This window comes from Malaclemys terrapin, chromosome 7 (genome assembly GCF_027887155.1).
Source record: "Malaclemys terrapin pileata isolate rMalTer1 chromosome 7, rMalTer1.hap1, whole genome shotgun sequence".
Taxonomy (NCBI): domain Eukaryota; kingdom Metazoa; phylum Chordata; order Testudines; family Emydidae; genus Malaclemys; species Malaclemys terrapin.
In genome coordinates this window covers 94791894-94816402 of record NC_071511.1, presented here as the reverse complement: position 1 = coordinate 94816402, position 24509 = coordinate 94791894, and the positions used below count along the sequence as shown (strand labels likewise).

General features: G+C 40.2%; 1 protein-coding gene across 4 annotated transcripts in view; it reads left to right on the top strand.

The window, feature by feature from the left end:
- The window catches only part of HTR7 (5-hydroxytryptamine receptor 7), a 56414-nt gene extending 32160 nt beyond the window's left edge, over positions 1-24254 (top strand). Inside the window, exons 2-5 of one of the 4 annotated variants that reach the window (XM_054033260.1) lie at positions 8292-9041; positions 15960-16049; positions 20998-21022; positions 22477-22489. In XM_054033260.1, coding sequence (XP_053889235.1) covers positions 8292-9041; positions 15960-16032 — 823 coding nt within the window. In that variant the 3' untranslated portion in view covers positions 16033-16049; positions 20998-21022; positions 22477-22489. Of the gene's footprint in view, positions 1-8291; positions 9047-15959; positions 16050-20997; positions 21023-22476 lie in introns of all 4 variants that reach the window. The other 3 variants (XM_054033262.1, XM_054033261.1, XM_054033264.1) reach the window with 3 other exon arrangements.
- Positions 24255-24509: the final 255 nt, after the last annotated feature.

The window sequence follows — 24509 nt, the reverse complement described above, 5'->3', positions numbered from 1 at the left end:
GTATTTAAATCTCTAGGTCAAGAGCCTAGGGAACATACTTATCTAGAGAAGCCAGCTACTACAAGTGTGACTATCACTCTTCTCCTCATGGAGAAGCAGGTCTGCCAACAGGGTAGGGGCAAAGAGTGCAGTTGCCCAGGGGCCTAGGTGATTTGAAAGGGTCTGGGGGCCCCCAGCTGCCGCTGGCAATGCAGTAGGGCTAAGGCAGGCTTCCTGCCCAACCTCGCTCCACTTGAATCCGGATTCCAGAAGTGGCTAATGTCCCTGCGGCCCCTGGGAGGGATGCAGGCGGTCTCCGTGCGCTACCCCCACCCCAAGCACCTACGCCGCAAATCCCATTGGCCAGGAACTGGGGCCAATGGGAGCTGCAGGGGCGGTGCCTGTGGGCAGCAGTCCACAGAGACCCCCTGGGACCCCCGCCTAGAAGCTGCTGCCAGAGGTGTGTGCTGGTCACTTTTGGGAGCCACCCAAGGTAAGCACCGACCCCCTGGTCCCCTCCTGCACCCCAACCCCCTGCCCCAGCCTAGAGCCCACACCCAGCACCCAAACTCCCTCCCAGAGCCCAACCCTGCACCCCGTCCTACACCAAAACTTCCTCCTAGAGCCCAACCCCGCACCCCGTCCTACACCCAAACTCCCTCCTAGAGCCCGACCCCACACCCCCTCCTGTGCCCAAACTCCCTCCAAGAGTCTGCACCCCTCCAGCACCCAAACTCCTTCCCAGAGCCCATACCCCTCCCACACCCAAACTCCCTCCCAGAACCCACACCCCAACCCCCTGCCCCAGCCTGGTGAAAGTGAGTGAGGGTCGGGGAGAGCGAGCAACGGAGGGAGGGGGGATGGAGTGAGCAGGGGGAGGGGCCTCGGAGAAGGGGCAGGACATGGGCATGATCTCAGGAAAGGGATGTGGCAGGGGAAAGGGCAAGGGTCTTTGGGTTTGCGCGATTAGACAGTTGGCAACCCTACCGGGGGGGCATGTGGAAGCCCTGGCCATGCCAGCAGCTCTCTGAGCACCAGCAGCACAGTCGACAGCTCTCTGGGCACCAGCCAGCACAGGCGCAGCACCTCCCAAATGTCAGGTGGACCGCGACGGCAGCTTGTGTGTGCGTGGGGGCCCATTGACTATTCTGCCCTGGGGCCCAGAATTGCTGTCGGCAGGCCTGTGGAGAAGGGAGCTGTCTTTTTTAAAGTCTGGTGCCACATTGTAGGGTCTAGTTCACTACAGATTCTAGTCCCCATCACACTTTTGGGGGCTGTTACATCATAATAAATTACTGGGATTATTTGTTTTCATAGCCACCCTGCAGGGTTGCTGTCAGTTCCAGTCTGTCTCACTTTTCTATGTACCTCAACAGCCCTTATCGGTTTTGGAAAAGAAAGAGAATACCATTTATTTGATAGGTTCCATTGCTAGTAGTGTGAATATATTCAACAGGGGGTGGGATAGCTCAGTGGTTTGAGCATTGGCCTGCTAAACCCAGGGTTATGAGTTCAACCTTGAGGGGGCCATTTAGGGATCTGGGGCAAAAATCTGTCTGGGGATTGGTCCTGCTTTGAGCAGGGGATTAGACTAGATGACCTCCTAAGTTCCCTGCCAACCCTGATATTCTATGAACAGTATGTAAATAGGCCAAATTCAATGTGGGTTTATGCCTGCTGGGACTCTGTGATTAGTGGGCTTGCATAGGGTGTTAATTTTAAATGTAACCCACTAGGACCAGTAATTAAGATAATGGTATGAGATCAATACTTATGATTTTGTGTTCTTATATATATATATAAGACATTGCTTGGAGGCCCCAGTTTAGTTGAAACTCCATTGTGCTTGGCACTGCATGTATGCATAACAAGAGACAGATTGTAAGCCCCTTCCCTGAAGAGTTAAATAGACAAGACAAAGAGTGTGGAAAAGGAAATATTATTAGCCTCATTTTTCAGGTTGGAACTCAGGCTCAGAGATTTGCCCAAGATAACATAGGATGTCTTTGGTAGAGCCAAAAAATGAATCCCAATCTCCTGAGTCTCAGCCCAGTACCTTAAAGATCATCCTTCCTCTTCCTTGCAGTAAGGATTCTGAGAAACCAATAATCCGACAGGAAGTTTGGACAATGCAACCTCTTTGCTTCCATGTCAGCAAGGCCTCAAGAGGTTACAGACTCCTTGGATGCTGCTTTTGTCCAAACAGTATCTGAAAGCAATTGCTTCCTATCAGGAGCACCATTTCAGATTGGGGAGGCACAACTCCCGGCTGGTGAGGGGTGAGGAGCAAGCGGCAGCGGGAGGGGTCGCTCCCAGCCTGTGGTACGAAACTCCGGGAGAGGCAGGGGGCTGGTGCCCCCTGCCCTCTCTAAATGGCACTGCTCCTTCCTACTCAGTAATTTTTGGAAGGTAATAATAATAATACTGACCGTATTAGAGAACCTACTTTCTGCTACTCAATAGTGACACAATAGTTCAGAAAGGCATGAGTTTTTGTTAAACCATTCTGTAATCTCCAGCATATTATACAGTGGCAATGATTAACGTTATATTAAGGTTGTATCTAAATTTTCAAGGTTAATGGAATTTATGCACTCAGATAAGAGATGTGAAGGTTACTTGATTTATGCCTGTTTAGTTTTTCCAGCCCATTACATTTAACAGAAGTAGATAGGGTAGAAAGGAAACCAGTGTGTTTTTATGTACATTAGTTCATTTTAATTTCTAATAGAATACATTGTGGGACTCAGCTTTACACTGACACCACATTTTACTAATGCATTTTCATTCATATGGATATATATTTGCTTACATTAACTTTTTTGGTTACATTAGGATGTGTTACATTGCAGCACTGGGCATTCCTAAAACCAACATGTATAATGCACAAATTTGTCTTTCACTGAAACTTAGTTTAATCCCTCAAGCTATATACCCTTGGCCCTCATCATCATAGCCTGATTGTTTTCCATGATAAAGTTGGACACATATAGTATGAAATAGTTGGACATATATAGTACTATGCATCCCAGGAACACGTGTCTGCTGCTATTGCTCATGCCCTTCAGGTACGAAACTCTCCAAGGACCATATCCTGTGTTGATTTCTGTAAAGCTATGTCTGCCTGACAATATTCTGTAATGTCCTGAGTGAACTTTATTGAATTAAGTTAAACCTTGTTGAAGTAGTTTTAATACCTTTGGGATCCATTGTATTTAAAATGCAGTTCTCTGTGTGTTACTGTGGAATTGCATGTGTATATCTTCTATAAGAGATTAATACAATCGCTGGAAGGTATTAGGAACTTCAAAGGGCTTTTTTTTTTTAATAATACTCATGAAGTGGATTTCCTAGGAAAGTGCCTGGGGGCAAGGGGAATGCAAATGACTCTCTTCGCATCCACATTTTTGAAGCCAGGTCCTCCCTGGGGAAGAAAAACCCATTGTATACTAATTACCTGCTCCTGGAAACTCCAGATCAAAGACCCCTGAACTGTATAAAGGGTGGACAAAATGTGTTCTGACCATGCTTGTTCTGAACTGAAACTGTTATGAGATTGTCATCAGAAAGGAAACCCCTTGGGTGGGGCACTGAAGAGCTGCTCCTTCCAAAGCCCATGCTAGATTGGGTTAATCTCTGGCAAGCTTATTAGCATGCATGCAGTTTCTTAATATGCTTTCTCTGTAATGGTTTTTAGTTTAAGAATAAAATAGGCCTGCCTAGAAAGAACTGTATGGGAACTTAAAACTGTAGACAATCACTCTGCTAACCATCTAGGAAGAGAAAGCAAGCAGGTATGCTTGGGCAGCCTGTCTCTGCTGGGAATAAGACAGTGAAGGCAGGGAACTGTCCAGCCTGGAAATACCCTAGTCCAGGGGTCAGCAACCTTTCAGAAGTGGTGTGCCAAGTCTTCATTTAATTACTCTAATTTAAGGTTTCGCGTGCCAGTAATACATGTTAACGTTTTTAGAAGGACTCTCTCTCTAAGTCATTATTATATAACTAAACTATTGTTGTATGTAAAGTAAATAAAGGTTTTTAAAATGTTTAAGAAGCTTCATTTAAAATTAAATTAAAATGCAGATCTTATCAGTTTAGTGTGATCTTTGCCTTTGCTTTTCCTTGCTGAGTTTTCCAATGTCTGGCACGTATTTGGATACTTTAAGATGCACACAGGCTTCTGAGTGATCGGTTGTTAACCCACTCCGAGGGGGACAGAAAACAGATTTCATGTGTGAAAATGCCTGTTCACACAGGTATGTGGATCCAAATGCTGAAAGCATTGTAAATGCAATTTTCTTCAAACAGTTAAATTTTACTGGCAGGGACGTCCAGCAGGTCAGAATAGAGGCCCCATGATCTCTCTCAGTAGCTTCAAGTGCAGATCTCCAAACTTTGATGCCCACAGTTCTGAGCTTTTTAACTGAATGAGCTGCATTTCGAAATCTTCAACACCCATCCACTGAAATACAGACAAATCCAAGTCGCTTTCGTTGAACTTTTCAGGTTTAATTAGAAAAGAAAGCTTTGGGCCAAATTGCTGGAAATCTTGAAATCTGTCAGAAAATTCTGATTCCAGTTCTTGCATGTACATTCCAATCTCATTGACACTGACATTCCAACGTGTCGATAGCTCTTTTATGTGTTGGAAGTAGCGGAAAGTTGAAGTTCGAATTCCCTGAGAAAAAACTGCTAGTTTTACAACAAATGTCTTCCAGGCTTCATAAAGATCCAGAACCATTTGGACTGCACCCTGGAGACAGAGGTTTAGTTCGTTTAGGTGAGTGGAGATGTCAGTTAGAAACATGAGCTTACACAGCCATTTGTCATCCAGTTCGGGGTAGTTTTGTCCTTTTTCCGACAAAAAGGCCTTGATTGCATCAAAACAGTTTACAAAGTGCACCAAAACCTTGCCACAACTTAGCCACCAAATGTTGCTGTGAAGTGGAATGTCATTATAAGGACTGTCCATCTCTTCTAGCAGTGCTTGAAACTGTCTGTAAGTCAAAGCAGATCGAGCAACAAGGAAATTCACAATTTATATGTTCATATTCATCACATTATTAAGCTCTGAATTAGAAATTTTAGCACATAGGTTTTCTTGATGGATGATACAGTGAAATTTGACTGTCGGGTGGCCAATTTGATCTTCAAGTAACTTTACAAATCCCTTCTGTTTTCCAACCATGGCAGGAGCACCATGTGTTGTGTCACAAAATATTTTTCTGATGTCAAATCCTCGTTCTTCAAAATGGTTTACAAAACTTTTCACTCTATCTTCTCCCTTTGTTGTGCCATGCAGGGATTTTAGGCAACAAAGTTCCTCTTGGATTTCACCGGAAGCAATATTTTGCAACAACTGCCAAACATGGAACGTCGTTTATATCCACGCTCTCATCAATTGCAACGCTAAACACTGCTGTGTCTTTTAATGCAGTTGTCTGCTTTTCGTTAAGGTTTTCTGCCATTTCGCTTATGTGCCTCTCAACTGTTCTGGCAGAGACAGGCAGTTCTTTTATTCTAGATACGATTGTATCTTTATTTGGCAAATCATTGAACAAAACCTCAGAATTTCTGAGAAAAACTTCTTTTATATATTCCCCACCTGTAAACGGCTTTCCGTTTTTTGCAATGCACTGTGCAATCTTGTAACTTTCTTCTGTGGCTTGATTTTTACTTACACTTAAGCATTTAAAAACATTGCTTTGCTTCTCATATCCTGCTACTGCCTTTTTGATCGATTCAGTCTTGTCTGCTTCGTCAAGAAAGGTTTTCTTGTGCTTCATTTGAAAATGTCGAACACTTGATGTGCGACAAACAACATTTTCAAAACAGAAAGCACAAACAGCATAGTCGTTCTTTTGAATGAATCCAATGTCTGTCCAAGAAGGCTGAAATGAACAGATATCTAACTTTGCTTTCTTAGGAGCTGACATTTTGTCAAATGTACCCCTCAAATCACAGTGGGAAAAAAAAATCGCAACAGATGGGACGCACAACATCAAACGCAGTGCACTGTTCCATGTGGCATGATAGTGATATAAGCAGCAAATCAGGACTTAAAAATATCCCAGTGGTGCCGGAACAATTTTTAAGGTGGAGGTGCTGAGTTGCACCCCCTCTTGCCCCTGTCCGCACCCCTCACTGCCCCAGCTTGGAGTCAGTGGGCCACAGCTGGGGGTGGCTGCAGAGCGCCAGGCCGAGGCCAGGAGCTGAGCCCCGGACTGGCGTCCGGGACCCCAGGCCAGCAGCGGAGCCACCCGGACTGGTGGCTGGGACCCGGGGCTGGTAGACTGAACACCGGCTGGCAGGGGGCCGTCGGACAGAACCGCAGGCCGGCAGCAGAGCCCCGAGGCTGGTGGCCAGGACCTGGGCAGTGTGAGTGCCACTGAAAATCAGCTCTCATGCTGCCTTTGGCACGTGTGCCCTAGTCAGAACTCCACCCAAGAAAGGCAACAGCTGGAAGCCTGAGTGTGGGTGCCACTGCTGAACCACTGAATGGAAATACAGGTTCAGTTGCCCTGAACTGTGAAACTGCTTTACAAGTGACTTTTAATTAATGCTCAGTCATGCTAGTAATTTAACTCTTTTGGGATTAAATCCTGCTAGCCTCAACTAAGTATTCCCATTGGCTTCATTGTGAGTGTGAGCTGTTGTACCTCACCCATTTATAGTACCAACACAAACCTTAAAATGCTTCAGCTAATAAATAGATATTTTGAAGGCTCCTCAGTCAGGCACTTTCTGTCCTGTGACAATTGAACTCCAGACCTTTCCAGTATGAACTCTGATTTTTACATCTTGGAATGCCCTGGGGAACTTTCTGTTCATCACGGTGGCACAATCTCCAGCCAGTGATTTCACAGAATAGAATTCTCCATGACATCTACAGCTTGTCTCCAGGACTCCAAGACTTAGCAGAAGATAATATTCTAATGCAAAAGGTGAGAGAGAATGAAAACAACAAAAATACTATAACTTTTATAGTATCTGTTACAATATGCGATCACTTATCATGGAGGTGCAATTCCAGCCAACCACAATAACCATTCTCAGCCCACTCCTGACCCAGACTTCAGAAGTACAGAATGATTTGACTAGAAGCTCACTGTAACTGGCCAGTCCAGGCTGTGAAGGATATGGCACAGTTACCAAAGTCTACCTTTCACACTCCTGTCATGCCAGTGATGCTTAACGTCAGTGATGTTGCTGAGTGATTGTTGCCACTGGATTCTTACTTAAAGAAGTAGCATTAGCCATAATTTGCTACCTTGCAATTAGGACACCAGTGTGGCGCTTTACAGTAGTCTCACCATCTAAATGGAACTTGAGTCATAAAAGTTTCTTAGAATAAAATATTTGTATTCTAAGTTCAACAACTAACATTTAAGAAATATTTACAACATGGAAACCTGTCAGTAGACTGCATTTTATTCATAAACTCTATGACAAACCCTATTGTTTCTATAGCACTTATGTAATTTGTTTTCTTAGTCTTTTGTAAGCCTAAATATAATAACTTTTATCAGTTATAGCTAGATGCCTTTGTTCTCAAGCATTGTTGAATTGAAAGTTGTAATGTATTTTTATTTTGTTTAGTTAATAAACACTTGATGTGAGTGTTGAAGAAATGGCATTTCTTTCTAATTATGTAATCATAAAATGTATTATAATGTACTACTAAAATGATCGAATCATGGAATACAATTGCAAAGTCTGTTGTTTCTCTTGGAAGCACAAAGGTAAGAGTAAAACAATGTATCCTATCCAGTTTAGTGGCGTGGATCTATACACTTTATTTATAGAATACCTCTTGTACGATCACTTATATTGCTCTAAGCACAGTGATAAGTCAAAATGTGAAAGAGTAATTGCTTCTTTGGGTGAATTGTAGACTATGTACCAAGGGTTAAATTCCAGACGTTAGCTAAGTAAAAACCCAACTTTCAGAATCTTTTATAAAAAACTTTTGTAAGCAAAAAATGATTCCGTCTTTACATAATTAGAAAGATTCTACATCTGGGGTGAAATCCTGGCCCCACTGAAGTGAATCGGAGTTTTGCCATTGATTTCAATGGCAACAGGATTTTACCCTAGGAGAATAACTGTCTCTACAGGAAAGCAGGTTCTGCCTATCCTAACGGTGATTAAGTTGACATGAATTAACTGCAAGTTTGAAAAAGTGCAGAAGACAGGAATAGAGAATGTAAAATAAAATCTAAAATATTTATTCAATCTCTTTATGGCAGGCACATGAAATAGTTTACCCATAAATCAATGAACCATGTAGTAACTCTACCTTATTGTTCTAGGTACCTTGGAATAACAAGACCACTTACATATCCTGTGAGGCAGAATGGAAAATGTATGGCTAAAATGATCTTGTGTGTATGGCTCCTCTCTGCCTCTATCACCATACCGCCACTTTTTGGTTGGGCCCAAAATGTGAACGATGAAAAAGTTTGTTTAATCAGTCAAGACTTTGGTTACACAATTTACTCCACTGCAGTTGCATTTTATATCCCGATGTCAGTGATGCTTTTCATGTACTATCAGATTTACAAGGCTGCTAAGAGGAGTGCTGCTAAACACAAGTTTGCTGGTTTCCCACGGCCAGAAGAAAATGAAGGCATGGTTTCTGTGAATGGAGTTATAAAGCTACACAAGGAATCAGAAGAATGTACAAATTTTTCACGACTCCTTAAACATGATAGAAAAAACATTTCCATCTTCAAGAGAGAACAAAAAGCTGCCACTACCCTGGGAATTATTGTTGGGGCCTTTACTGTGTGCTGGTTGCCATTTTTCATCCTTTCAACTGCCAGACCCTTTATCTGTGGTACAGCATGCAGCTGCATCCCATTTTGGGTTGAAAGAACATTTCTATGGTTGGGTTATGCAAACTCTCTCATTAACCCCTTTATATATGCCTTCTTCAATCGGGACCTGAGGACAACCTATCGCAATCTACTACAATGCAGATATAGGAATATCAACCGGAAACTATCAGCTGCAGGGATGCACGAGGCTCTGAAGCTTGCAGAAAAGCCAGAATTTGTGCTGTAAGGTCACTTATCCCTTTTTACAATAATTCCCTATTTTATATACATTTTCTTTCAACTCTGAAGAGAAAGCTAATCAGAGAAACTGCCCCGATGAAATCATTAACTATCTGTAAGACACAGCTCCTAAACTTAGTCCTAAACTCCACAGTTTTTTGCTGTAGTAAGGACTGGGCCCTAGAGTATTTGGGATTTTAGCATAAACCAACCCTTTCCACTTTATACTATTATAAAAGGAAACAATGTAAGACAAAATTGGACTGGGGAAATTGTGTCATTTGGGATTATTATTATTTATATGTTTCAGAGTGGTAGCCATGTTAGTCTGTATCAGCAAAAACAATGAGGAGTCCTTGTGGCACCTTAGAGACAAACAAATTTATTTGGGCATAAGCTTTCGTGGGCTAAAACCCATTTCATCAGATGCATGGAGTGGAATGTACAGTAGGGAGGTATAAATACACATTGGCCAAACCGGACAGTCTCTACACCAAAGAATAAATGGATACAAATCTGACATCAGGAATTAGAACATTCAAAAACTAGTAGGAGAACACTTCAATCTCCCTGGTCACTCAATAATAGATTTAAAAGTGGCAATTCTTCAACAAAAAAACTTCAAAAACAGACTCCAATGAGAAATTGCAGAACTGGAATTAATTTGCAAACTGGACACCATCAAATTGGGCCTGAATAAAGACTGGGAGTGGATAGGTCAAAACTAAATAAATTTGTTAGTCTCTAAGATGCCACAAGTACTCCTTGTTGTTTTTATAAAAACTAATTTCCCCTTGCAAAATACTCACACCTTCTTGTCAACTGTTTGAAATGGGCCACCTTGTTTACATTGGCCTCATTAGCACTACAAAAGTGATTTCCACCCCTTCTTGTCAACTGTTGAGAAGCCCACGTCCAACTTAATTGAATTGGCTTGTTAGCACTGACCCCCCACTTGGTAAGGCAACTCCCATCTTTTCATGTGCTGTATATTTATACCTCCCTACTGTATGTTCCACTCCATGCATCTGATGAAGTGGGTTTTAGCCCACGAAAGCTTATGCCCAAATACATTTGTTAGTCTCTAAGGTGCCACAAGGACTCCTTGTTGTTTTTATTATTTATACGTAATAATTTTATTCACTTGATTACCTGTGAATAAACATTAGTGAAGGTTACTATCACTTTTGTATACCTTCCAATGAAACAGCATTTATCGCTATGAAAAAATACACATTGATTATATGAACGAGATCATCTGCTGGTATAATTTGGTGAAGCTTCAATGGTGCCATGTTGATTTATGCCAGCTGAGGATCTCGTCCCACATCTCTAACTTAACATATGAAACTGGTATATAACCTATTTTAAGACCAGGAAAAGGCAATCTGGCCCTTACCTGACCCTGCTTAATCTAAGTCTTCTGATTTTATCAGCTGAGCCCACCTTCTCTAATTTACACTTGAACTTTCCCAGACTCAAATCTAGTGTTCTGTTGGCCTTGATATTCTTTGCTCAACAACAGTAGTGAATTGTCTGAGTTTATCGCAGTTTTCTACTTTCTAGAGCCCATCTGCTAGTTTGTGAACCACTCTTCTGTATCAAATATAAAACTCGATACCTAAGAAATCATCTTTTGGTCACTACTCATATGATTACCTAATCTTTTTTCAAAATTATTAAGTTTTGTCAAAAATCTCTCTTTTTCAGTAATGCATTCAACCTTGCCTAAAAACGTGGACATTTGTTCTATTTGTTGCCCTGCGCAGCAGCCTCTCTAAGGGCTTGATCCTGCTCTCATCGAAATCAATGGCAAAATTCCAACTGACTTGCATGGAGCAGGATCAAGCCTTTTATCAATAATATACTTTCTGTGGAATGATGCTCAGTACTGTGCACCATATTCCAGGTAATACTCAACAAGTTACAGTTCAGTAATGGTCTCAGGGTGTCAGATCATTCATTTTGCTTTCTGTCCCTTGCTAACATACATGTAGTTTGCTCTATTTATTAGAGCTGTGCATTTAGGCTAGAGATGTTCAGTTTTACCCAAAATAACTCCCAAATCCTTTCCTTATCATTGTGTTGGATGACTGTTCCATTTGGCGCCTATTTCTTATCTTGATTTCTTCTTGGTTAACTATTTTAAAGTTGTCTACAGTGGTCACCTTTGCCATCTGCTGACCCAGTCACCTAACACTGGAGGATTCCCTTCTTCTTACTGATTTCTTTGAGTTCACATATGAATGAATATTAGAAACCACTTCACCAATTGGTGTTCCTACATTTTGCAAATGTTAAGCTTAAGAAAGGAAAACTTGGAGGTTTTGTAAAAGAAATCTCAGGAATAGCTAATATTGCATCATGGGGAGGGATAGCTCAGTGGTTGAGCACTGGCCTGCTAAACCCAGGGTTATGAGCTCAATCCTTGAGGGGGCCACTTGGGGATCTGGGGCAAAATCAGTACTTGGTCCTGCTAGTGAAGGCAGGGGGTTGGACTCAATGACCTTTCAAGGTCCCTTCCAGTTCTAGGAGATAGGATATCTCCATTAATTTATTTATTTAATTGCCAATTAAACCCTTTCTATTATTTCACAGTTTTAATACTCCCAATTTTTTTTTTAGAGAAAGATAATTTCTGAGGAGAAAGCATACTCATTACAAAGTAGTCTCCCTCACTATAAGTTAGCAATAAGGTTATCTCATACATTCTATTATCTTATCATGCCAAAATGTATTTTGGGCTAAATTCTGCTCTAACATTCACCACATTAAACTAACTTTAAATGAATTCAGTGATGTTACTTGAGACATACACCAATGCAGAATTTGTCCCAGTCTTCTTGTATAGAGTTTGTAAACTCACTGGAAGTGCACACGGTTGCAGGCAATAGCTGATGTTTACCAGATACATAGATGTGTACCAATATTCCCTCACTACCTTGCTCACATGCATCACTGTGCACCCTGCTGGCAGGCTTCATGCACAGTTACATTTGAGCCATTCAAGAGACCTTTATTTGCCAGGAGGCATCTGCTTCCTGCTGGAAGAAGGGGCTTAAGGGCTCCCACTCCACCTGCTGTCTTCTGTCTGAAGTAAGGGTGTCCCAAGGCACCCCGTCCTCCCACGGAAAGAGTGAAAGTAGTGAATGATAGTGGTATATGTGTGAGTGAGAGAGATATGTCTCTACTGTGGTGATAAACATTAGTACAAAACCCTAAAACAGATTACATCTCTCTCTCAGACAGACAGAAAGTTAAGGGAGGTTATACAGGATGGAGAGAGGAAAAGGGAAATGAAAGGGGGCAAGGAGCGTACAAGGAATGTAAGTTATAAGAGAAATATATGAGGAAAGACAGCTAGTAAATGGACGGGAAGGAAGATGAAAAAATATGTGAATGATAAATAAGATGAATAGAAAGGGAAGCAGCGTAGCCTGGGGGAGAAAATGGGGGTGGGAGAGATTGGACTCCTGGGTTTTAAATTTAAGCTCTAGTTGTTCCTCATACAGAAAAAAAAATTAGAGGCAACCTGGGCAGCCCCCAGGAATCTGAGGGCAGAGACATGAACTGATCTAATTTGCATCCCGGTGAAATGAATGGAGCTGCACGGGTGCCGAGAGCAGAATTTGGCCCAGAATGTACAAATGGTACTGGGGCTGGTGTTGCCACAAATAAATTTTTATATCTAACATGAAATGAATTATTTTGACATCAGAGGTCACCCATCTGCCCAGACATATGTTTTAAGATTACACAATTTAAGGCCAGTTTATTTTTAACTGGGGAGTGCCTAAAGTTAAGTACCTAAATCAATATACTGAAGTCAATGGGAGCTGCAGGTGTCTTTAGTATCCAGCTTTATGTCCCCGCATCTGAGAATTACGGCTTAAGTTTTTTCAGCAATCTGATGCTCAGGTGTGGGGATTCTTGCTGGATCTGGGAGGTATTTAGAAAGCTTCTTGTTAATCAGAAAGGCTGAAAGACTTCTGAAATACCAAGTAAAAAGCTAATTTTGTTGGTGTTTTGGAATCTTTACAAAATATTTTTATATTTGATACTAAAGGTTCAATCTTGTCCTCTGGAGCACAGGGCAGCATAAGCTGGAGAGGAGAAAAGTACAGAAGGAGCCCTTTCACCCACGTAAGCACTCAGTCAGTATTTCTACAGAGAGGTGTGGCCACTTTATCAAGCAGGTCCATGCGTTCCATCTCAAAAGGGTTGAGGTCTGCCATTAGAAGTTGCATCTAGCCCTTGCTCCACAGCTGACTAGTATATATATTGCCACTGACAGCATATTTTAGCTGAACAAATGGTAGATGTACACATCTGCAACTTGGAAGAACAAAAGTGTAACCTACAATGGGGATGTTCCCACTAGGTAGGAAAGATTTTAAAATGTTCCTAATGTAAACACTCCCACTATAGGATATACTTGTCTCTTACCAATACCCATACTATTGAACCAGCTATGCAGCAACAGGAGTTATTTGGCTGGGGAAGTTCCAAACAGCATCCGTTTACTCCTTGTGGCACCAAGATCAAATATTTCTTCTTAGAAAGCTCATTCACTTCCCTGTATTTCCTGGAACATTCTCTTTTCCACATTTATATTCACACTCCTAGGGCTCCAGAATTCCTTCCTAGTTAAAATTATATAATCTCTGGCTGTAAGGAAAAATGGGCCAAATTCTGCCCTCTTTTACACCGAGGTATCTGGTATAACAGAGCAGAATGTGGTCCATGGATTTGGAATTTGGCTGAAACAAAGATATGCTTTCCTTCTCCTGAGAATGCTCTCTCACTATCTTTACTGTTTTTAACTAACTAGCTTTGTGAAAAAGATGTCTAGTAAATCACAAGGTTCCAAAAATCCCAGAGGAAATGATAACCTTAATTAACAACTTAGATATCTCTTCAGTGCCTGTTGAGGCAACATATTAGTGTAGTTTCTGTTTAGTTAACACTAAAGTTGTGTAAGTAATGGGAAGCATTATCCACAAATATTTACTTAAATTTGAAAGTGAAAGTGCTTTGTTTGTAAACCACTCTTGTGTTTACTTTCCATGTGCATTCCAGCAAATGAGTTTTACTTGCAAGAATGTGTGCAGGAACTACATTTTAAGCTCAAAAGCTGGAGTATGTAGATAGTTGATATGGAATTCTGTTTGAGGTTCAGGCTTTCCAGGTCCCATTACCAAAGCCCAGGTACATAGGCAATTCATGTATTATTGTATCCAGCAACAAATTCTGACTTGCTTGCTCCCAGAACTGTTCAGTCTCCTTCATTCTCCATGGCTCCTGCCCTAATGGACAGGGGCTTGTACATCCTGATTTGGAAAGCAGGGGAGTCACTCTAGGTTGCATTTCTATGATTAGGGTTGATCTGTGCAGGATCTCTATGGTTAGACTTTCTCAGGACTCACAGGGTATGTCTACACTGCAATATAAGCCCAGGGTTCAAACTCAGGCTCAAGCCTAACCCCCGTTCCATCCACACACAAATTGTGCTAGCTCTGGCTCTGGCCCAGAATCCCATGGGGTGGAGGGTCCGAGCCTCAGTCAAGCTAGGTACCAGGGATCAAACCCTATGGCTTTCAAGTATCAGGGGGTAGCCGTGTTAGTCCGTATCTACAAAAACAACAAGGAGTCTGGTGGCACCTTAAAGACTAACAGATTTATTTGGGCATAAGCTTTCGTGGGTAAAAACTTCACTTCTTCGGATGCATCAACAAGTTATATGCATCCGAAGAAGTGAGGTTTTTACCTATGGCTTTGCTCTTTGGATGCAGCCCCACTGGACTCGTGCTCTGGGAGTCTCCACAAGTGTCCTACACTTGGACCGTCAAGTTTTCCGACACTGCACCACAAACAGGGCTACAGCAGCCACATTTTGGGAGGGTGCTAGGAAGTCTGGGATATGGCTGGTTGGAGTCGGGCCCACATAATGCACTGGAGACACTGGAGACTCAGGGTGGAACCCAGGATTCAACAATTCCTAACCTAGGGTTACAAATGTGCATAGACACTCAAGCCCTAGGTTTACAAACCCAGACTCTGCTAACTCAAGTTCTACTAACCCTGGGCTTACATTGCGGTGTAGCTCTATCCCCAGAAACCCAACCAGACATTGAGCCTAAGGCACAGTCCCTAATGGCCAAAAACTGGGAACAACAACTAGAGTGCTCTAGCAATAACTAGGGATCATTAAGTAGTCAGGACCACCCCCACCTGAGCCAGGGCCAACTGGGAAACACCAAGATCCCACTCGTTTCGATTTCCTCCCACCTCCAGCAGCCCATCAGAACCTGGGTTTGGTGAGTGTCAGAGTACAATATAAGACCTATTTGTTTAACCACTCTTCTGATTAACTGATGGATTCAATTAATAGCAGAAAGTGGAGATCTGTTGTTGAGCCTTTGAAATGAAAGAATTATAATTTGGGTTTTTTTCCAAGTTATTTTTAACAGTTTAAACCAGGATCAATCTATCATTTTATAGTCATTTGATCAAAATAAAAATATTTTCTCATTTTCTCTTCCTATCCAGATATTATTTTATTATCCAATACCACACAGAGCCATAGATGTGCCAAATAATCTGAAATAAATGTACTGCAGACAGTTATTGAGTTAAGGGTGTCTATGAGTAAATCTATACTGCAAAGTTTTATCTTTTTGCTCCCTTTTCATGTTCTAGCTTTGTGGTGTATAACAAGCATCCGGTATATATAAAAGAACATGGTACTATTTTTACTATTCAACATAGCATCGCTAGAGCACTGTTGAGGTAAATTTAGAGATGTTCAACTAAGATTCTAAAATGCAGGACACAAAATACCATGGAATCTTGAAAATGACGCCAATTATTTTGTGCACAGCTACCACCTTAACTTTCTATTTGATTTTTCTTGTCTTTCAGGAAAAACTGCTCAAGAGATAAACTTCTCTCAGGGAAAGCAAAGAAAAAAATTATCAGCAGATCCTGTTCATAGCTCACCGTAGATCTTAGGTTCTTTTCTTGTTCTTTAAAAAGAAAATCTCTCTTTGTCTATTGGTTTTTGTACAAGAAGTACATGCTAATAGTATCTTTATTGCTGTTATCTTGATTTTTTTCTCTAAATAGTCATTGCCACACATGAGTTTGGTACATTTTTTGTCCTCTCATGTATTGAAAATGTATTGAAATTTGTTTATAATTTTTTTCAATGTTCATTTTCTATATATCTTAATAATGGTAGACTAGTAGCTCTTAACCTTTTTCAAACCAGGAACTCCTTCAGCCCCTCTCCCAAATAACCAAGACCCTTTCGCATTGAGCAGTATGGGAAGTACAGAGTGTTTGCAATCCCATGACACATGTTCACAACCCCCAGACTGACATCCCTCACTGTAGACAAAAGGCAGTCTGATTATTTGCTTTCTTGTGGATGCTGATATATATATGTATATATATATATATATATATATATATATATATATATATATATATACGATGTACGAAACATTTTAAGACTTAGTGAAGCTATGACTTTTTAAATTAGTATTATCATTGTCTATCATTTATGATAGATTTATATATAGTTCTAATTGAATAAATAATGCCAGAATCAGAAATACATATTGAAATACCTAAGTTTCCAGAAGAGAGAAAGCCCACTGAGAGGAAACCTACTATATTGTTATAAACTATTGACATACCAGACTGGATAAATATTTTGCTCTTAGTTTTACATCTACTCAGTCAATAAAATGTCAAAAATTCTCTTTTAATAGAGCAGATGTGTGGGCTTTCCTTATGTGTGGTCTTGTTAGTTCCAGAAAATGGTGTTTACAGTATGTTTAACCTTTTCTTTCTACATAAGAGAGAGCCACTGTAACACACTTGTTCTCTAAGAGCGCAAGTATTAAAGTCTGTCATGAATTAACAGAATGCAAATGACTAGACTCAGTAACTTAAAACACAGAATAATTTAGCCCCGTCTGTAAAAAAAGGATAATGGTACTGATTCCCTTTGTAAAGAGCTTTGGGATCTGCAGATGAAAAGTGCTCTATAAGAGCTAGGTATCAGTAGTTGGATAATGGAGCCAAGCAGCATTTTAAAAGAGGACTCTCATACCGTAATAGGGATCATTCAGTCACAAGAAAAATACATACAAAATGGGAACAAACATATGCTTGATACACATACTAAGGAAAAAAGTTATTTTGTGGTATCTCAGCCTTATAGAACATGGCGAGTAAATAGAGATCATAGAAAGGTAGGAATGGAAGGGACCTCGATAGATCATCTAGTGCTGCACTGAGGCAGGACTAAGTATTATCTAGACCACTCCTGACAAGTATTTGCCTAAAAATCTCTAATGATGGCGATTCCACAACCTCCCTAACTAATTTATTCCACTGCTTAACTACCCTTGTTGTTAGGAAGTTTTTCCTGATCCTCCTCTTTATGTCCCCCAATTAGTCTTCTCTTCTCCAAACTAAAATCACCCATTTTTTTCAGCCTTTCCTCTTAGGTCTGGAGTTCTAGACCTTTAATCATTTTTGTTGCTGTCCTCTGGACTTTCTCCAATTTGTCCACATCTTTCCTGACATGCGGTGCCCAGAATTGAACACAATACTCCAGTGGCACCCTTATCAGTGCTGAGTAGAGTGGAAGAATTACTTCTTGTGTCTTGCTTATTATACTCTGAATACAACCCAGAATAAGGTTTGGTTTTTTTGCAACAGTATTACATTGCTGACTCATATTTAGTTTGTGATCCACTAGCACTCCCAGATCCTTTTCTGCAGTAATGCTTCCTAGCCATTCGTTTCCCATTTGTGCAATTGATGATTCCTTCCTAAGTGCAGTAATTTGTATTTGTCCTTATTGAATTTCATCCTATTTATTTCATAGAATTTCTCCGACTATTTCTCCAGTTTGTCAAAATCATTTTGAATTCTAATCCTGTCCTTCAACTGCTCCCAGCTTGGTATTATCCGCGGACTTTATTAGTGTACTCTCTAGGCCATTATCTAATGATTTACAAAGACATTAAATAGACCCAGGACAGATCTTTGCAGGACCCCAGTCAATATGCCCTTCCAACTTGACTGTGAACCATTGATAACTACTCCAAGGACAGTTTTCCAACCAGTTGTGCACCCACTTTAGAATAGGTATGTCTAGACCAGTGGTTCTCAATGACTGGTGCATGGGCCAGCACCATTCCCTGAGATTTCCCTGACACAGTTGGGAAGGCAGCAACTAGTCCCTGGTATCAAAAAGGTTGAGAAACACTGGCCTAGGCTATATTTCCCTAGTTTGTTTTTGAGACTGTCACATGAGACGATATCCAAAGCCTTACTAAAGTCAATATATCATACTGCTTCCCCCTTAACCACAAGGCTGGTTACCCTGTAAAGAAGGATATTAGTTTGGTTTGACATGATTTGTTCTTGACAAATCCATGTTCACTGCTACTTATCACCTTATTATCTTCTAGGTGCTTACATATTGATTGATTGAATATTTGCTCCATTATCTTTCTGGGTATCAAAGTTAATTATACTGCTCTACAAGTCCCTGAGTTATCCTATTCCCTTTTTTGATAGGCCCTTTTCCAGTCCTCTGGGATCTCTCATGTCCTCCATGCCTTCTCAAAGATAATCGCTAATAGCTCAGAGAGCTCTTCAGCCAGTTCCTTAAGTATTCTGGGATATATTTTGTCAGGCCCTAACTTGTCTAAGTAATTCTTATCTTGTTCTTTTCCTATTTTAGCCTCAGATCCTACCCCATTTACACTTATGTTCCCTATGTTAGTTATCTGATCACTACTAACCTTTTTGGCGAAAACTGAAACAAAAAAGGCATTTAAAATTTCTGACATTGCAGCATTTTCTGTTATTGTCTTTCCCATGTCATTGAGTAATGGGCCTACCTTGTCCTTGGTCTTCCTCTTGCAGCTAATGTATTTGTCAAATGTTTTCTTGTTACCTTTATGCCTCTAGCTAGTTTAATCTCATTTTGTGCCTTGGCCTTTCTAATTTTGGCCCTATATGCTTATGTTTATTTTTTTTAATATATTCATCCTTCGTAATTTGACCTAGTTTCCATTTTTTGTAGGACTTTTTTTGTTTCACATCATTGAAGATCTCCTGGATAAGTCATGGTGGTCTCTAACCATACTTCCTATCTTTCCTCTGCACTGGGGTAGTTTGCTCTTGTGTCCTTAATAATGTCTCTTTAAAAAACTGCCAACTCTCCTGATCTCTTTTTTCCCCTGGACTTGCTTCCCAAGGATCTTCCCTACCAGTTCTCTGAGTTTGCTAAAGTTTACCATCTTGAAGTCCATTGTCTTTTTTCTGCTGTTTTTCCTCCTACCATTCCTTAGAATTATGAACTCTTATCTTTTCATGATCACTTTCATGTAAGCTGCCTTCCATTTTCAAATTCTCAACCAGGTCCTCCTTATCTGTTAGAATCAAATGTAGAACAGCCTTTCCTCTTGGTTTTTTCTCCACCTTCTGCAATAAAAAGTTATCTTGAATGCATTCCAAGAACTTGTTGGATAATCTCTTTTCTGCTGTATTATCTTTTCAACAGATGTCTGCGTAGTTGAAGTCCCCAATAACCACCAAGTCCTGTGCTTTGGATGATTTTGTTTTAGTTGTTTTTTAAAAAAAAGCCTTATCCACCTCTTCTTCCTGGCTAGGTGATCTATAGTAGATCCCTACCATGACATCAATCTTGTTTTATGCCTTTTATCCTTACCCAGACACTTTCAACAGGTCTGCCTCCCACTTTTGAGTCAGTGCAAGTTTATATGTCTTCGATATACAAGCCAACACTTCCTCCCTTTTTTTTTCCTGTCTGTCCTTCCTGAACAAGCTGTACCTTCTATACCAGTATTCCAATCATGTGAATTATCCCAAGTCTCTAAGTATTACAGTGATTGGACACTATATAGAAACATAGAGCTGGATACACACAAGGGAACAATTTGTCCTTTCCTAGAAAGCATGTAAATACTACAGCTACACACCTACCTATGATAAATAGATTGATTTGCCTCCACTAGAGACAAGATTTTGTTAGTGAAGACTGATTAGTTAAAGCATGCTTAATGGAAGCCTGGCAGTCACTATGGTTTAGTAGTCTACTAAGAGATTTGGGAATTTTCTGTAGAATCTTACCTTAGCATGAATTTACCCCGAGGAGCGATTTGTCTTGAATGGTTGGGATTGATTCTCTAGGGCCTACACAAGTTCTTTGCTGCCCCTCTTAAGGGTTGCACCTGGGAGGCCTGATATCAACACTGATAGGTTAGGACTTTAAACATGTCATGGAAGTCAAACAGCATGAGAGAGAACTTATGGATCACTGATGGTATACATAGAATTGGCAGATCCCATTATTCAATAACCATTGGAGTTCTTTTCACCTAGGCATGGATTGCAGGACTGTTTCATACACAGACATTGATTTAGATTTCTCTTTTTAAAAACTGCCATAAACAGGCATTTAATATAGCAAACACTATGAAAGTACCAATAAGGGTTTCTAACTTTCAACCATAAAATCAAATTTAGAATTAGGAGAGTCAATCTACAGTATCTTTGTTATTCCAGATTTTCTCTCTGTTTCACACAGAGCATATATAACTTACTCCAAATTTTCTCTCTCTCTCTCACCCACCATATCCACAAATAAAGATCAACAGAACCAGCAATATCTGAAGTCACTCCTATTGACTTCAGTGAGTGTGCATCTCTGAGGGCAAATATTTGGTCCTACAAGTTGTATTCATTTCAGATTTATGCAATATATAAGCAGATAAAAAATAGAAAACTTCCTTAGGCATGTGAATTCAACTAAAGCAGACCCTGAATATTATTTTTATTTAAATATATAGAGATATATAAATAAATGAAACTTAACCTATTTTTGATTATTTCATTCCTCCATATCTAGTTTTGACCTTGGATATGATTATCTGGTTAGTCTTTACAATTAATTGCTTATGTCTTCTCATTTTAACTAACAATGGGAATAAACTTGTTTGAAATCTATTTTTGCATTGTATCCCACTGTAAAATTGCTTTTCTTGTGTTATCCTTTGTTGGTCTCCAGGAAGTGCCTCCTTTTGTTCAATTTATTTCCTGTTTGCTAGGGTGGGTTCATGTGCTGAAATACTCGAGAGTTAATGAAATGATTGACTGTTAAAGGCCTGCTCCTGCAGCCTGTGCTGATGTCAATAATCCCATTGATTTCAGTAGGAGTAGTCACATGAAAAAGGGCTCTGCTCAGGCTCAAAGGTACCACTATGCCTATGGCATGCTGAGGGAGTTGAGTTTAGGCTGTCATGCAAACTAAACTCAGAAATTCTCAGCTGTTTCAGTTTTTAATTTTCAGCCTTACTGTTGAACTCGTGTTTTTTGTTTGTTTGTTTTTTTGCATTAGTGCCAAATCCTGGATCTCAACACAATGTCTAAGGGGCTGAGGAAAGACTCATCCTGTGGGACAGAATGATTGGTGGATCTATGTAGTCACAGATCCGCTACCATTCTCCACAAATAACTTGATTTTGAATTCGGTGAAATTACTCATCTGATTAAGTTTCAGGGCCAGAGAGCTCAGCATCTTGCAGGGTCAAGCCCCCAAATCCTTGCTGGCTGGGGTGCAGGAAGCCCCCATGGAACAGAACTCTGATATGTGCAGAGACTGATGGCCCCCTACTTCCTTTTCCATAGCAGAACAGCTCTAGTTCCACTGGGTTGAGTTTCTCTACAGCATCAGAGGAGGGAGCAGGATTTGGCTCCAATGATCATTAATGGGACAATGTTGCAGCTAAGATAAAATGTGACATTATTTTGTCGACAAATATTGGGTGTGAAGTTGTTTTTGCAGAAGTTATGTGGATAAAGGTCACTTTGCAAAATCAAGGGAGGGATTCTCCATCCTGCTATGGCCCCTTTACTCAGCTTTTGTGCCTGGGAAATTCTCCTGTCATAAGAACTGAGCCAGGACAACCACAGGTTATCTTATGAGACCCCCTCCACAAGTCCTGACATAGGCTGTGGGGCTTGGTGTACGACCAGAGAGTAGAGGGGCAGGCCAGGGGAGGGCTTTAGCAGATGTTGCTTCATTAGTTTTTGGGCTGCTGTACCTTAGGGTTGTCCAAATTATGCTAAGGGCCTTTTTAGCCCTCATAGAAGCCTGGAATTGGGCAAGCACAAAGGTGACCTTAGCCACCCACTTCCTTGGGCCTCAAGTTTTGTGCTGAACTTCTGGGAAAGAGCTCTAATTCTTTATAAGCCTAATCCAGTTCCCATCAAGGTCAACAGGAGGCTTTCCGTTGATTTAAATGGGAGTTGGATCAGGCCCTGTAGGGGATGCTGTTACAGTTTCCTATCTAATTCATTGTGGGTTGTGTATTTTTTCTTAAAACAGGAAAAACTCTGATTACTCAAGAAAAAAGAGTCATGACTTATGACCAAATGCACAGCGAAGTAATCAGATATGGCCAAGGCACGACTGGGGAAGGAAAAGTAATGAAGATTTAGCCTGAGAAGAAATGGAGGGGTTATGAAATGCACTTAAACTTCTTTGAATGGGAATGCTTAAAAAATAAAATAAAAATCAATGAGCTTGATGCATTGTATTTAATGTATTTCTCATGGAAACGGTGACATCTCTCATTTATTACTGGGACAATTGCTATTGTGTACAAATGAAAATAGTTTTCTGTTTGAGAAAGCCAAATCATTTTAGCAATAAGCAGTTTGACGCTTGAGGGGAGAGAAATCAACTGAAATCCAGAAAGACAAGACATTGTACATATCTGCACCTTTATCAATCAATGTAAACAGAAGAGAGCATTCATTTATGTTTCTCATGCTTGTGGGTTACAACATTGCTATTAATATTCAGGGATCACCGGTGATACAGAATGTATTTTGTTTTACTACAAAAAGATATTTTTCAAGCAAATGGTGGCAATGTAGATGCTTTCAAGCCTTGTGTTGAAAATGTTCTGTGTGTCTGAGCTAAAATCCAGAAAGGCAACAATAAAAGGCTGATTTTTTTTAAAAGTGGCCCTTTGGTACTAAATGGCGAAAGCCTTGTCTAGTTATATATCTTTGACACAGGTGGTGGTTGGTCTTTAAGATAAAAATGGAGCATAATTTGTTGGTTGTCTCAGACCTTTCAGTAAAAATGCATCTCATGGATTTTATTATGACTAAATCCAAGAGACAAGAGCAGGATGTATATATTTTACACAACAAAAGGTTAATTTATGTCCTTTCTAAGTGGTGATTTTTGATGTATCAGAATATATAGAGAAACTAGGATCTCTCTTCATTCAATTAACTGCATAAAAGGTGGGAGGATTTCAACAGTCTCTTGTGTGCTATCTGTTTCCGAAGAATATATATAAAAGCACCCTTTTTACTTTGAATCGCATCTGTTCAGTTGAATTTCATGGGGGTGTATGCTGTTGTACTGATGATAATCAATTACCAGAGTAGCCATTGTCACTGTATTAAAAGTCACCAGGACTCCATTCAGTACCTCATCAATAGGATTATTAGTCACTGTGAACCCCACATTTTAAATAAAATAAGTGCCTTTGGTAATTCACTTGGATTTCCCAAGAGGTACATAGTGAGAACAAATAGATCTGTACAAAATTCAAGCATGTCAGTGATAAAAGTTTTGTTAATCCTTAAATATTTAATGTGAGAAAGTTTATTGTAAGTACTCAATGGACCAAATTCTGATCAGTTACAATGGTATCGATTTCAGTGGAATTACTCTGAATAAAGTCAGATCAGAACAGGGTGCAACAGATAAAACTAAGGATAGAAGATTTAAGGGAGAAGAGGGACTCACATAAGTGACAGTAAAAGCAAAAGCCTGAAGATTATTTTTTCTTCAGTAAATGCAAAACAGAATGCAAAAGGACATCTGTAATATTCTAAAGCTAGTTTTTAACTCTGATGTTTTTAGCTACTTCACAGACACTGAAGCACCTGTATTCAGAACAAAGTGGAATGTCACGCTTTCCTTTTAGATAAAGTCATACCAAAACCTTAACTTCAGATTTAATAGAATAATTGTACATTATTAGATCTATTATTTAAATGAATTTTTGTAATATGTACTAGTATTACAATTTTCTGTGAAATTCATTGTAAATATTGTGACATTAAATTTAATCAAAAATATATTCTATTTGTAAATGTTGTAAGAGAAATGTTATCTGAGGGGTAAGAAGCAAGGAATGCTTCAAAAAACTGGTGGATGGGGAGCTACAATGAGGGAATAGGTGCTAAATGCTTTTGGTCCAACATTGCCCGTGAAAACACAAGCAGTACAAATTTATAATATCATTGTGTTGCTTCAGCCAATGATTTTGTTCTCATTTTGTCTAACAGATTTTAAGAGGCTGAAATGACAGGCACCTGCCTAACAGCCATTAG